This window comes from Crinia signifera, chromosome 2 (assembly GCF_055691185.1).
Source record: "Crinia signifera chromosome 2, ASM5569118v1, whole genome shotgun sequence".
Classification (NCBI taxonomy): Eukaryota; Metazoa; Chordata; class Amphibia; order Anura; family Myobatrachidae; genus Crinia; species Crinia signifera.
Genome location: NC_139218.1, coordinates 185,393,692 through 185,407,604, shown reverse-complemented (window position 1 = coordinate 185,407,604; position 13,913 = coordinate 185,393,692). Strand labels below are relative to the sequence as shown.

General features: G+C 42.9%; 1 protein-coding gene across 1 annotated transcript in view; it reads left to right on the top strand.

The window, feature by feature from the left end:
* WASF2 (WASP family member 2) overlaps positions 1 to 5,057 on the top strand; it is a 33,944-nt gene extending 28,887 nt beyond the window's left edge. Inside the window, exons 8-9 of the mRNA XM_083173324.1 lie at positions 1,006 to 1,472; positions 3,328 to 5,057. Coding sequence (XP_083029450.1) covers positions 1,006 to 1,472; positions 3,328 to 3,485 — 625 coding nt within the window. The 3' untranslated portion in view covers positions 3,486 to 5,057. The remainder of the gene's footprint in view (positions 1 to 1,005; positions 1,473 to 3,327) is intronic.
* The last annotated feature ends 8,856 nt before the right edge of the window (positions 5,058 to 13,913 follow it).

Genomic DNA, 13,913 nt, shown 5'->3' with positions numbered 1-13,913 from the left:
GCTGGGGCCTTGACCCTAGAAACCACCAAGGTTATTCCCGGGACCCAATTAAGTAACTGGTGTATGAAAGGTGGGATCCATTTCATTCAACCCAGGTTACCTTTTCAAAGATGCTGATCGGAACCTGAAGTTAGTATTTACAGTCAAATGCAGGACCGACACTGATTCATTGGACTGAATTAATTAGGTTTTTTTTTAAGTCCTCTAAACTAATGAACGTCTATGGGAGGGGTGGCAAGCTGAAATGTGCGACAGGTTGGCTTTCCCGTTCACTGTTTCTGTGGCTAAACCCTGATTCATTGGTCACGATAAGCATGATAATTAAATTGTGCCCAAAACAATTAAATTGCAACAATAGGATTCCATTAATTATTGCACTTAAAAAAATAAAAATTGTAAAATGTAATTCTGCCCATTGTGAAAGGCAACAACCTGGGAATAACCCAGGACCAAGATGCACTATGAAATGGATATAGGAGGTAAGACTCAAGTCCAACACATCTTAAAAAACCTGGGTAAAAGAATTGAAGCTTTGGTCTGGTATTAGTTATCTCTGTTGAGTACTAAAAGAAGGACATACCCCCTTTAGTAAGAGCTAATGGGGTTACGTATTTTTCTTAAAAGGGACCCTAAGTATTTTACCTTTTACCTAAATTTACAACGAGGAAGTTAACCATTTTTAGTTAAATATAATCATCTCTAATATTTAAATAAATTTTTTGGTAGATCGTAACATGTTTCCCTAAAAATCTTAGAATGGAACATTGATTAGAGAATGTTCTTAAAGGGAGATGTATCAAGCCTTCCAGAGAACGAAAGTTTTTAGTAATTGCCCAAAACAGCAATCCTTTTTTTTTGTTGTCCTTTCAAAAACTGTTATATAAATAAGTTCGATGGTTGGTGATTGATTGTATCGGGCAGTTACTCTACTTTCTTTCCAAGACTTTATGCATCTCCCCAAGGCTTGATGCATCTCTCATTAACTTATTTTTTTGTAATCCTCAGTGAACCTGGACCCTCAATTCGATCAAGCCTGATTAGCCCAGCCCACCCTCCCCCAGCTCCTCCTATTGGTTCTCCTATTGGAGGAAGACCCAGTTTCTCTCCTCCCCTGGCTCCTCCACCTCCTCCACCTGCTGGATTATTCCCAGATACCACCTTCCTTCCTCCTCCATCTCCACCAGCCAGTCTTCCCAATTCAGGATTTCCTGCTCCTCCTCCTCCTCCTTTACCTTCTGTAATGGATTATGCACCTGCCTCTCCTGTCACTCCTCCAGCTCCTGCTGCTGGTGGCCCTCCTCCACCTCCTCCACCCCCACCACCTCCACCAGGTCCTCCACCTCCTGGTCCCCCACCTCCATCGTTTTTTCATTCAGAAGGAGGAGATTCCTCAGCACAGCCCTCCAAATCCAAAACTGCTTTACCACAGGTCAGCGATGCACGGAGCGACCTCTTGTCTGCCATTCGTCAAGGTATTTATACATCTCCTTTCCATGACTTGCTACCCCCTATAATTGTTTGTCAAGTATCTCCAGTCTATTGTAGCTCACATGCAGTTTCTCTCTTTTCAGTTTTACTCTAGTATTCACTTGATATTTTTTTATTCAGCTTCTTAAAAAATATTTATGACTTGTATGCCCATTCAAATTTTCCATAAGATACTCTACTGGCCATTAACAAATCTGTAACTTTTCTGACAGTCACACACCGTGGAGAATTTTCCATAGTAATAATATTATTGTAGATCATTTATAGTGAAGTGGAGTATGCAATATCACTACCACAGAGGGTATCTTAATGTTTAGGCAACTGCTCTGGGCCACACAATTGAGAGCCTCTGTGCTAATGGTAGGAATGAGGCGATAAAATTCCCAAACTAATTGCAATAATGATGGTTTAGATATTGTGGCAATTACAAAGTCATGGTGAAAATCAGGACATAGCTATTCCAGGCTATACTCTCCAAACAGAGCAGAGAAATCTTTGGGGCCAGATGGTATACATCCAAGCAAATTGAAAAAGTATGCCTTTGTGGCAGGTGATAAAAAGTATTTAACATGGTAGACACATCTGGAGAGGTAATACATATAATTGAGGATCTAGGTAGACTGAAGGAATGGGCAAAACTTACAAGGAAAGACTAAAGGGCCTAGTGGCGTAACTATACATTGGGTGCCCCCCTTGTAAAATAAAGCCCGCTCCCCACTTAAAATAAAGCCCACCTCCAACCCCCCCCCCCAACCACGCTGCTTACCCCTCTGCTCGCCGCCGCCGCACGGCGACCCGCAGATCTACTTGTCTGCGGTCTCGGCTCTCCTCCTGGCAGGCTTCTGTTATTGAAAATGACCCTCACAAAATGTCTGCCCCTAATAGCAGACTGGTTTTGAGGATGCTATAGAGGCCGCAGCAGCAGTGCAGTGCATCAATAGCCCCGCAGACCCCGATGCCCACACTTACTTGACGGCGGGGTCTGGGGGGCTATTGTTAAGCCTCTGAAAGGGACCTACACTGAGTGGCACTGCTGAGTGATCTGAGCAATGTAGAACGCTCAGCACACAGCACTGTGTGCTAAGCGATCTTTCAGGGCCAGTGTTCTCTTGTGAGAACACTGGCCCTGGGTGAGAACACTGGCCTTGACCATCAATCTCATTAGATTTATCCTACATGCAGGATAGGAATCTCCCAGCAATAGCGACGTGGGGGTCCGCACACTACTATGGCCCCTACACATGGAGCGATGTAGTTGCCTTAGAAAATTCCCTGATATCACCCCGTGTGTAGGACCCATAAAAGATCTTAAAAGAATCCTAGGTCATCCACTAAATCTGGAGGTAAGGGAGTTCAGGGGAAATTTTAGGAAAATAATACTCCACAGAAAGGGTAGTGAGTAAGTGGAATACATCCCATCAGAGGTGATTGAGGCTAAAACAGTAGAGCAATTTAAACATGCTTGGGATATGCATACAAATATCTGTACATAGACCTAATGATTCAAAAGGGTTGACGTTGAAAAATCATTGAAAAAAGGACAGATTAGCTAGGCCAAGATGTTCTTATATATTTCAACTTTTCTGGGGATCTTTAGAAGTGGATTTATTAGTCTTGCAAAACCCAATCCCAAACGCTCTTGTATTTTTGTTTCTTCTGCATTCTAACATGTGGTAGTTGCAGTAAAGACTGAAGCACCAAGTAAAATAAAGATGTTATTGGATATCTTGAAAGTTTGCCTCCATCTTACATACTGTACATTTTCAGAAAAAGAAACTGTGATGGCTTTTTATCATGATTTTTGTAATTTATATTTGAGGGTCTGTTTTTCTTCTCCAGGTTTCAATCTGCGCAAGGTGGAGGAACAGATGGAGCATGAGAAGCGAGATGTTGGAGGGAATGATGTGGCCACTATTCTGTCTCGTCGTATAGCCGTGGAGTACAGCGACTCAGAGGATGACTCTTCAGAATTTGATGAGGAGGAGTGGTCTGAATAAATGTGGGAGGGGAAACCTGATGTTATGGAAAGTCACTGCCAGAGAGAGAGAGAGAAGGAGAAGGAGAAGATCCTTTAAAAAAGTGTTCCAAGACCTAACCATGAATGTAATGTTTATCAAGGAAATCCATGACCTTTACCCTTCCAATTATGGCCAGGATTTGAAGTTGGACTATTTACACCCAACTTGTGGTTCCTTTAGTACAGTTGAACCATTTCTACTTATTATGTACGGAGTATTAGCATTACAGTTGTTAAAAACTTTAGGTTCACTTAGTAAATCAGTAGGCATGCGTGTTCATGGTCAGTACTGTCTAAGCTTCATTTCAGCACCATATTTTAGTGCTTTTCAGCTGATCCTAACCATGCATACATTGTGTAAACATTCCTAGGGAGAGAGGTCTTCATGAGTACTTGATGTACCACTGACACATGGATAAAGAATTGCAACTTTGGTTTACTTAAAAAAAAAAAAAAAAAAAAAAAAAAAAACCCCTGTGCCTTTATATTAATGTCCCTGTTTAACAGGAGCCTTCAGCAGTTATGACGCAATCGCCACCATATTGGAATAGCCTAGTTTATTCTCAATTTTAAGTAGTTGCTGTAATGTATAATAACCTAGGAATGGGTCCAAGTGGGATTAGAAAATATATTTAAAGAGACGGTATCTTCTGTGTAACCCACTTTATTTACTGTGGGACGGGTGAAGGTTTATTCTATGCATATATTATAGAGATATATATATATATACATGTAGCTATTGTAATAGTTCCTCTGCATCAGCCTCAGTGGGGAATATATGCCCTTAATCCAGAGTTGTTTTAGAATAAGATGTGGCCCCACTGGGGAACAACCTGGTGATATGGGAACAAATCAACTTAATAATTGTTTAATTTGTTGTGATAATATATATAGAGAGGATGGTTATTTATTAGTCTTCTAAGGGGGTAATTCTTGCAGCCGCAGTTCCCATCTAAAGCAACTGGATGCCATCAGCTTGTCTCTGCACATCCATCGCTATTGCAGACGTGTCCAAAATGTGGGGATTAGCCTTGTAAATCGCCTTCTCCGATCTAAATGTAACTTAAGGTGCCCAAACGCCCTACTTTTGGTGGATTGCTGCTTGCATCTCAGGAGGCTAAGAAATGGGCACCCAAAGACATACCAGTAGCTCCCAGTCACTTTAAATGGGAGCTGTGACCGTAATAAATGAAATTCCCCCCCATAAAATCTATGCAATGATATTCCGTATATGCCTACATTCTATATGTGTAATTAAATATACCGAAGACCTATTTACTGTAAGTACATTTACAAAAAAATACTACAACAAGTAAGGTCAGTGTTGTAGAATCACTTACTATTGAGTCTAATGATGACCTACTGATCAAAAGTGCCTTAATTTAAGTCTCTTTGGGACTTGTGCCATAAGGGGATCATGCTTTATACTGGGTGTCCCTATCCTTCCCTATACAACTTTTATTTTTTGTCTTGCTAATGATATTCACGTGGAACAGTTTATTCTGTGTATGTATCTCTTTAATAACTGCTCTATAAAAACATATAAATGGCTTATGGTCCATGTCTTTGTGAACCTTGATCACCTCATGCAAGTAACTTGTACTGTTTCAAACAGAAGCCTGTATATTATAGTCAGTAATGTACAGTAATTCAGGTATTCAGTCACCTTTGGAATTCCTAGGCCAAAGTAATGGCCTTCACCTTTTCATATGGCTTCTATTTTACAGGGTATTTCATTGGATGGATATATTGAAAACTCATCCATACAATTAGTTATTTCTGGAAAATGCCGGTGTATGTGTGTAACCGCAAACATGAGCATCCAAATAGTTTCTCCTGCCCCTTTTTTTTTTTTAATGAAGATACATTTTACAAAGCTCAGTACAGTTTGTATCTCTCCATCTCCCTCTTGTCCATATCCCCCTGGCTTTAAGTGAGTGGATGTAGAATAAACTGTATCCTGTCAGATAATCAGAATGCTCACCGCATCCGGGATTATTTTTTGAGATGAGTGTTCTTGTCCTTTTAGAAAAAAGGGCAGGACTGCTCTTGTGATTGGTATGTATTGGTGAGGACAGGGTCATAATGGGTGGAGAACAATGAAGCCGGAAGATGCACGTTGGCAGATTGTGGCAGGGGCTGAGTCCAGCATCACAGACTAGTGATGTGAGGCTCTTGTCACACCGGGGTATGAAGTCTGTGCTGCAAAACTGTGTTCAGACACTGAAGGCTGTTATACTTCCTGCTCCTGTGCTGCATGAGAACCATTTTAACATTAATCTGCAGACACAAGTTTCTATACACCTATATGGCCTCCTTTCTATTGCTGTATAACCATGACCTCCCGTTATCTATATATTTTGTAGTGCTATACCATAAGTACTCTCCTTGATGCACTCAAATCCTAACCCTATCGACACTGAAATGCCATTTTGGAGGTTTGATGTAACAAATAATAGTGTATTACGGTGCCACGGGAACTGCATGAAAGTACGGCTCTGACCAATCAAATGTTTACCATAAAGCCTGTAAACAGACAAGTAACAGACAGCAGTGAAAAATGAGTAGAATAGTTATTTCTGTAAGGAGCATTCATAGGAAGGATAAGGGCGTTGACAAATAATATGGCTAGACAATTTAATACCCAACAGAATGTAGCAGTGTACATTTATTTTTCGTGAGCTCTGTGTGTTATTCATACAGCTTCATAGAAATTACTCCTAAAATTTAGAAACCAGCAGTATTTCAAGGTGCATCACTTATGTGTCTCCTGGGATGTGGTCACTATTGGAATAAAATAATAATAATAATTTTGCAGTACTCTCCTTGTCACAGTCATGTTTTTATTGGAACGTTTACATTATATGTGTAACTTCATGTTGTGTTTAAAAAAAAAAAAAAAATATTCATAACAAGGATGATTTTCCAATAATTAGCACCAGGGGGCACCAATAGCTCAGTGTTATGAACGTCTTTGTAATGTAAATCCTTAATTTTTATTGTACAATGTATGCAAATTTGCCAATGATTCATGAGGCAACAGCCAATTGTTTGCTACAACCATGGACTTCGTATAAGGATGTGTAGTGGTAGTAATAAATATAAGGAGGTTATATACAGTATCTGTTGGAGCAGCAGACACAACAACAATGAAAAGCGTAGGGGAGCAAAATCTCAGACGTCTGTATTGACGTTTTGGCAACTGTACGAGAGTCACTCTTTAGCATAGAGTTACAATTCTCTATGGTGGATGAATAGAGGGAATTTACAAAATTGCTCTGCAAAATATCTCCTGGTTTTCATTTCACTTAATTGCTCCCAGTCCTACCCCAGCCATACCACCCAGTAGAATAATTTGGCAGCTGATATTGTAGCAGTCCTCCTAGACCATGAATTTAGTCAAATGTAAATTTACAAATACAGTGAAAGCATGGCTCTGTATGTAACGGTGAGGTGAAAGAACTGGAAGATTATCACTGGAGTGTTAAGGTCCATACACACTGGGCCCAGCGTGTGTGGACAGCGACGATGTCAATCATCGCTGCGGGGAACTCCGCTCAGTGAGCAACTTTCTCCATGCCCGGTGCCGACTGAGGGGGGAGGATGGTGTTGCATAGCGCAGACCTATGCAAAGCCATCCTCAACACTGCTCATCTGCTGGTATAACCAGCAGATGAGCGGCTTTCCCGGCGATGATGATGAGGGAGCGTGCAGCAGCGCTCACCGCTCTTTGCTGGGGCATACACACTGGGCGGCTTTGAGCTGAAAGCCGCTCAAACCGGCTGTTTTGGGCGGCTTTCAGCTCAGTCGCCCAGTGTGTATGCCCCTGCTGCTGCCCCCTGTCCTCCCTCCCTGCAGCGAACGGCACATGCGCAAACCCTGACCATCGGAGCTGGGGCTGAATTCGAATTTCATTGAGCTGAATCATTCCCTAAGTTCTTGGATATTTCAATTATGGTGGCACATTTGAAATGTCCATCACCCTGATGTGAGCCGCTTAGCATCTGAGTGGGGGTGAGCAGCCCTGCGGGTGGTGCGCCCACACTGCAAATATGCTTTGGGCAATGCACTACTGGCACACAAATAGTTATGTCCTGAAGTCTGAACAGAAGATTGATCAGTCCAATTTCAGGAATGAACAGCCTTCAACTATGAAGCCTAATCTACAAACAAATGGCAATATACAGTATATTCTTCTGTGAAGTTTGGCTAACATGTACAGTATTTAGTGCACTGCGTATAAATTGTATGTGCAGATCTTAAAATCTCTGTATTGGAATTTTGGATGGATACAACTTCCAATGAGAGTGACCTCTGACCAATGTAGAAAAACAACTATGTAGGGCGTATCACCGAGCCTGAAGCAGTGGAGTGCTGCTTTTTGTCTGTGGACCCGTTTAACCCATTCATACTGCCAAGCAACATGGCAATGAACCGGTACGAGCTGTGCTTTCTTTCCGGTTCTTATTGCTGTGTTGCTACCCGTTTACGGGACAGAGTAACCCCTTTCACATCACACTACTTACCGGGTCAAACCAGCTTGTACCCGGTAATTAGCTGCAATGTGAAAGGGGTATAAATCTCACAGTACTGGCTCGGACATACGATCAGAAATGTTAGTGAAGTTCCTGTACTGTGGGGAAGCAATGGTGGTACATGGCGTTTTTGTGTCTTATGGGAGTGTCATCGACAAAAAATGTAAAGTCGTCATGCACAGAGACTCTGCCCCATTCAGACCTGATCGCTGGGCTGTGACTGTTCGAACCCAGCAATCGGGTCGATGCCGCCCCATGCGAACAAGGGCAAATCCATTTGGAAACATTCACCATAGATGGATTTCTCCCCCTCTGTGCAGACGCTGAGTAAATCTAGATAAAAAAGGGGGCAGACTAGATGGGCCAAACGGTTCTTACCTGTCGTCAAATTCTAGGTTTCTAGATTGTCTGTGGGGTGATTGGGGCCACTGATTATTTTTTGTCGAAAATGCTGGATGCCGCCTACAAATGCTGGCTGTCAATCCTCTCACGAATGGCCAGTGATGGCTAACCTTTGCTGGCTCTGATCGCAGGGAAACCACACACAGGCGCATAGTGTACAGTGCTGTCTATCGATAAATTTGCAGCCCTGTGAATAGGTCAGAACTGAGCCCTGAGCTACTCGCTTAGAACGCAAACTCAAATGGAGAAACTGCAACTGCCATAGGGCCGGTGCATGTTTTTCGATGGTGCATCTAAAGATGCATTAAGTGGTTACGTTCTATAGATGCTTACAGTGGGTGTCTTGGGCATGGATGTATACCAGTGTAGGGCTTTGTAGCCGCTTTAGCATAAAGATGTAGACATGACTATTGCAAAAGAGCATCTGGTTTGCAAAAGTATTCAACCCCCCCAAAAAAGTCCAAAGAACTGACACTAAGGATGGATATACACCTGACTGCAGCATCCACGGACAAACCATCATGCCAACCAGGCGACTGATCCATGTAAGTACACACGCTTACTGATCAGCCAATCAACGTGTTGAACATGACAAGCAGATGGACAGGCATTTGAATTTGCCTAGCTCAGTATATCTGCCATCTGCTGTGCTGCACAGACGGTGTGATATGCCTGTGAACAATGCTGTTCATAGATATATTTGGGGTGCACACCCACCAATGGCCTCATATTGACGTGGCGAGAGTGCCACTAACCTCACCATTTCTACTTGTTGCCTGAGTGCAGCACACGGCTCTGTTTCTTTCATTGGAGTGCTTTCCCTCTTCTATCTATCTATATGCCGTTGCTAAATTAATTGGTGTGAAAATGTTAGGTTTAGTGGAATATTATTTGAGTACTATAGATAAGCCATACTACAATATATTCTATTACATCATCATTATGGGTTATATTGTGAGATCATCTTCCAACTCAACAAAGGTATTTACTTATTTTCATGTCTTTTCTGTTATTTGTAGTGAGCCACATAGCATTACACAGATGTGACCCATAATAACCTTAATTACACACGAGCCATATGGATAGCCATACATTTTAAACCTATTGGGGGAAATTTACTAGTCTATTTCACGTGGGATGTTGCTATGGGAAACCTATCAGAATCTACTACTTATTAGTTTAGCACCTTCTAGATAATAGAAGGTATAGTAGCAACATCCCATGTAAAAAATAACTCCCATATTAATACATTTTCCCCAACGTCTCTTTTCCAATTCCTGCATGCTGGAGCTGGAAGGCAGAATTGCTGCAGTTCCAGTTTAAAGCATGGCATACATAGCTTGTAGTTGGTGGTACGGTATATTTTAACCATATTAATGTATACCGCACACGTACAATCGTGACTGCCGTTTCTCATGTTGTTCCATGGACGCGCCATACATCATAGGTTGTGACTGTCCCAAACATCCTGCTGTGATGAATGGTTCACATGGATGCAGCAGAAAGCTGATTAATGTGGAAGGAGGCGATCATGATGCTTGCTGGAATCTTGTTTGCAGAGGCAGTGGTCTTGACCCTTTGTTATTGGAGCTGACAGATGGAATTGCTGCAGGTCGAATTTAGGATTACTTTATAATCCTTTCAGTTGGTCAAAGGGCATTTTGTCCCCGTTTCTGTGCAGGCATTTGTATGAGCAGTGCAAGCTCAGGCATATAAATACTGCACAGGCTGCCATGGCAACAGTCACTTGACCATTCCAGAAACAAATTCCTGGGTGAATCCACGTGTCTCATGCTGTTCCTGACGGCCACATGATGCCTTTCCTGTAGGCTAGTTTCACTGCTGTGTGAAAGGAGAAGGATGTGGTGACGCATGATTTATTAATTGCCATTTAGAAGAATTGCATAAACATTTATTTCATAAGAATAGAATAGAAACAACTTTATTGGCCATGTATGCCTGCGTACACTAGGAATTTTTTGTAGATTACAGTGCAGCATCAAACGGGTAAGGTGGGGGGGGGGGGGGACATTACATACATCACATTTAAGGCCCCCATACACTATGCGATGTGGTCCCGATTTCACCCGATTCGGATGGATCGGGCCAAATCGCATGTCCAGACACCCGGTCTAAATCTTATGTGCAGCCGGGCAGGGAACTCTGTGAGGACACTGGCAAGCCAGAGCAGGGAGCTGTGCTCCGGGCAGGTGGAGGGAGCAGGATGGCGGGGGACGCTGTGGGGGACAGTGACATAGAAGCGGCAGTAACGGGGAGCCGGGAGCTGTCCGTGCTGGGGAAAAAAGAAGCCCATTCAATGAATGGGCAGCCAGTGATTGGCTGAGCGCTCTATCAGCTAGTCAGCAATTGAGGGAGCGCTCAGCCAATCACAGGCTGCCCATTCATTGTATGGGCTTTTTTTTTCCAGAAATGACAGCTCTCCCCTCCGTTACTGCCACTTCTATGTCACTATCCCCCGCAGCGTCCCCTGCACGCGGCCACTGCCCTACTAGCAGCGCCGCCCGCCCCCTGCCATGGACCCAGACCCTCTCCTGCAGCAGTAATAGAGATAATACTGTCTCTAGCAACCAGGGGCCCTATTCAGACTGGCTTGCTGGGCTGCAAGTGTTCAGAGTCTAACGAGCAGGTAAACCCCCCTGTGCTCAGCTACGAAAGCACTTTACAGCCGTGGACACGGGAGAAAAATCACCATCTAATAAGTTGCTCGCATCGCTAAGTAAATCTAGATTTACTCAGCACTGCGACGGCAGTGGGGAGAAGGAGGCTGCTGCTGATGTCAGCGGCCCTCCCTCTCAATGAGGGCACCCCCCCCCCCCCCAGACACCCATCCCTGTCAATCACCTTGCGTATGGCTAGCTAAGGCTATCATTTGCATAATCCATACTCAGGGGGACGGTGTACATTCGTGGCCTTTCGATTATTATCTGTCAGAATGGGGCTGAATCATTTCTCTTGCATCTAAGAAAATGATAGAATTTGGTTGCTAGAGACAACAACAGGTCTTCATTTTTAGAAGCTTTAGTAAATGTACCCCTGTGTAAGATAAGAGGTACCAGTTTGTAGCTGCCTAGGGCACTGAGACCAGGGGGAGGGTATATTAGGCTGCCTACACTAAAAGCTGCACATTGTGTTCTAACATTGAATTAACTGAGTTGCTCCTTTATGAAGTACATGTCGGGTGACTGAATCTGACATCCCAATATGACCACACTGGCCTCTGCAGTTCAAAATGCCTGGGCCTCCATAACAATGAAGTGCAAATAGGCTTGTTCAGAAGCTTTATCGGAGTAAACTAACACACATAGGATGGAAGTGAAATGGTTCTAGTATGAATTTACTATGATCAAATAAAGCTTCTCGAAAAGCCTACTTGCACTTCATTGTTATGGACTACCAATAACCACATATGCTATTTCCTGTTAAGGAGATATTTTGCGCTTTTCCACTTTTGTTGTACTGTATATGTTTGTTCTTGTGTTGTTCCCCACTGCGCACTCTTTCTCTCTCTCTTCCCCGGCCGGCTCTAATGGGCATGTGTGAGATCTTGCTATTACCGCAATATCTCCAGCGCAGCCTGGAGCCACAGCAGGGCTAGCATTGTCCCCCGTTGTACCAGGTGGGGGGGGGGGGGGGGGGGGGGGTGTAGGGGCAGCATAACACGGTGGGCTGTCACTAGTGTTAGGTGCGCCAGTAATACATTGGGAAAAATGTAATCCCCCCAGTTAACTAGCGTTAAGTGCATTTCTGCACCCATTGTTTAATTGAATGTGTGTGTGTGTGTGTGTGTTAATAAATATATATATATAAAATATTGCTAGTGTATGCATGATACTGTAGTAGATTAATGATGACAATGCACTACAAATAAAAGGTAACATGTACAATAGATATTCAAGAGCGAACCTGATTCCTAGAGGAGGAGATGGGCCGCTAGTAGGGTGACCAACTCATCCCTTTAATCCGGGACACATTAATTACACAGGTTCTGTGGCTGGCTTTCACCTGGTTTTAAACTGCCACACCTCAAGACTCCATTTCACCTGGTTTTAAACTGCCACAGAACCTGTGTAATTAATATGTGTCCTGGATTAAAGGGATGAGTTGGTCACCCTAGCCGCTAGTCAATGGGGCCCAATGGAATTTCCCCCCTATGCCCCTGTGGCCCATTCCAGCCCTGGCTGTAGTACTATAATAGGATACCAAACATAGATTTCATGATAAAACAAAGAGCAATGGAGATGTAATCACTGGCATTTTCCCAAGGTGGGGCGGTGTCCTGCAACATCTCCTTTACAGGCCTCTCCCATATAGGAGAATTGAAAAGTAGGTAAGTATGATGTAATCTGAGGTGACTTAATAATACAACACCAAGGAAACCACCATTTCTACATGATGCATTAAGGAGCTGACATATAGAGGAGGAATTGAGCGCGCTTCAATGTAGTTGATTTCCGATGCTGGAGAAAGGCCAAGGACCCTTGTTTACAACACCTGATTAGATTAAAAAAAAAGTCTAGTTCGGCAGTTACAAGATTTCTACCCCAAAATGTCTACATGGTCAAAAAGTTGACATGGAAAAGGTCCACAGGGTCAAAATATTGACATGAAAAATGTAGACATATAAAAGGCGACATGAGTTTTTCACGTTTGTTGGATGACAATGTCGATAATTGTCATCATGGACCCCCAATTAGTGAACCATGAGCCCTCGTATTGCTCGATTTGCTTGCCATACATTGGGCTCGCACACTATTATAATCTTCCTCTATGCCGACAGGGATGGTGAAGTAAGAACAAGCAGGTTTAAAAAGAAAAATCATTAAAAACTCATGTAGAACTTTTCATGCGTTTTCATGGTGACCTTTTGACCCCATCAACCTATTGCATGTCAACCCTTTTGTCTTGTCGACCTTTTGACTCTATTGACCTATTCCATGTTGACCCTTTTTAACCTGTTGTCCTTTAACCTATTGCATGTCGACCTTTTGGGGAAGACCTATTGACTCTGTCTAGACCAGGCATTCCCAACAACGGTCCTCAAGGCACACCAACAGTGCAGGTTTTAGTAATATCCAGGCTTGAGCACAGGTGACTTAATTAGTACCTGAGTGATTCTGATTAAACCATCTGTGCTGAAGCCTGAATATCACTAAAACTTGCACTGTTGGTGTGCCTTGAGGACCGTGGTTGGGAATGCCTGGTCTAGACACTTAGATCTATCAACAAGACCCACTCCAAAAAACAATCTATTTTGATGTGCTGATTTATTTCTATGCAAGTATAGTGACCAATTTATACTGTTGGTTACTAAATTACTACATTAGTACACTAGAGGGCGCCTGTTCTCTTTTTAGTATACAGTATATGCTATGCTATATCTAGTTATATCTATAAATATATTTATAGATAGATCAGTCATTTTTCGGTTTTACCAAAGTATATTTATATTT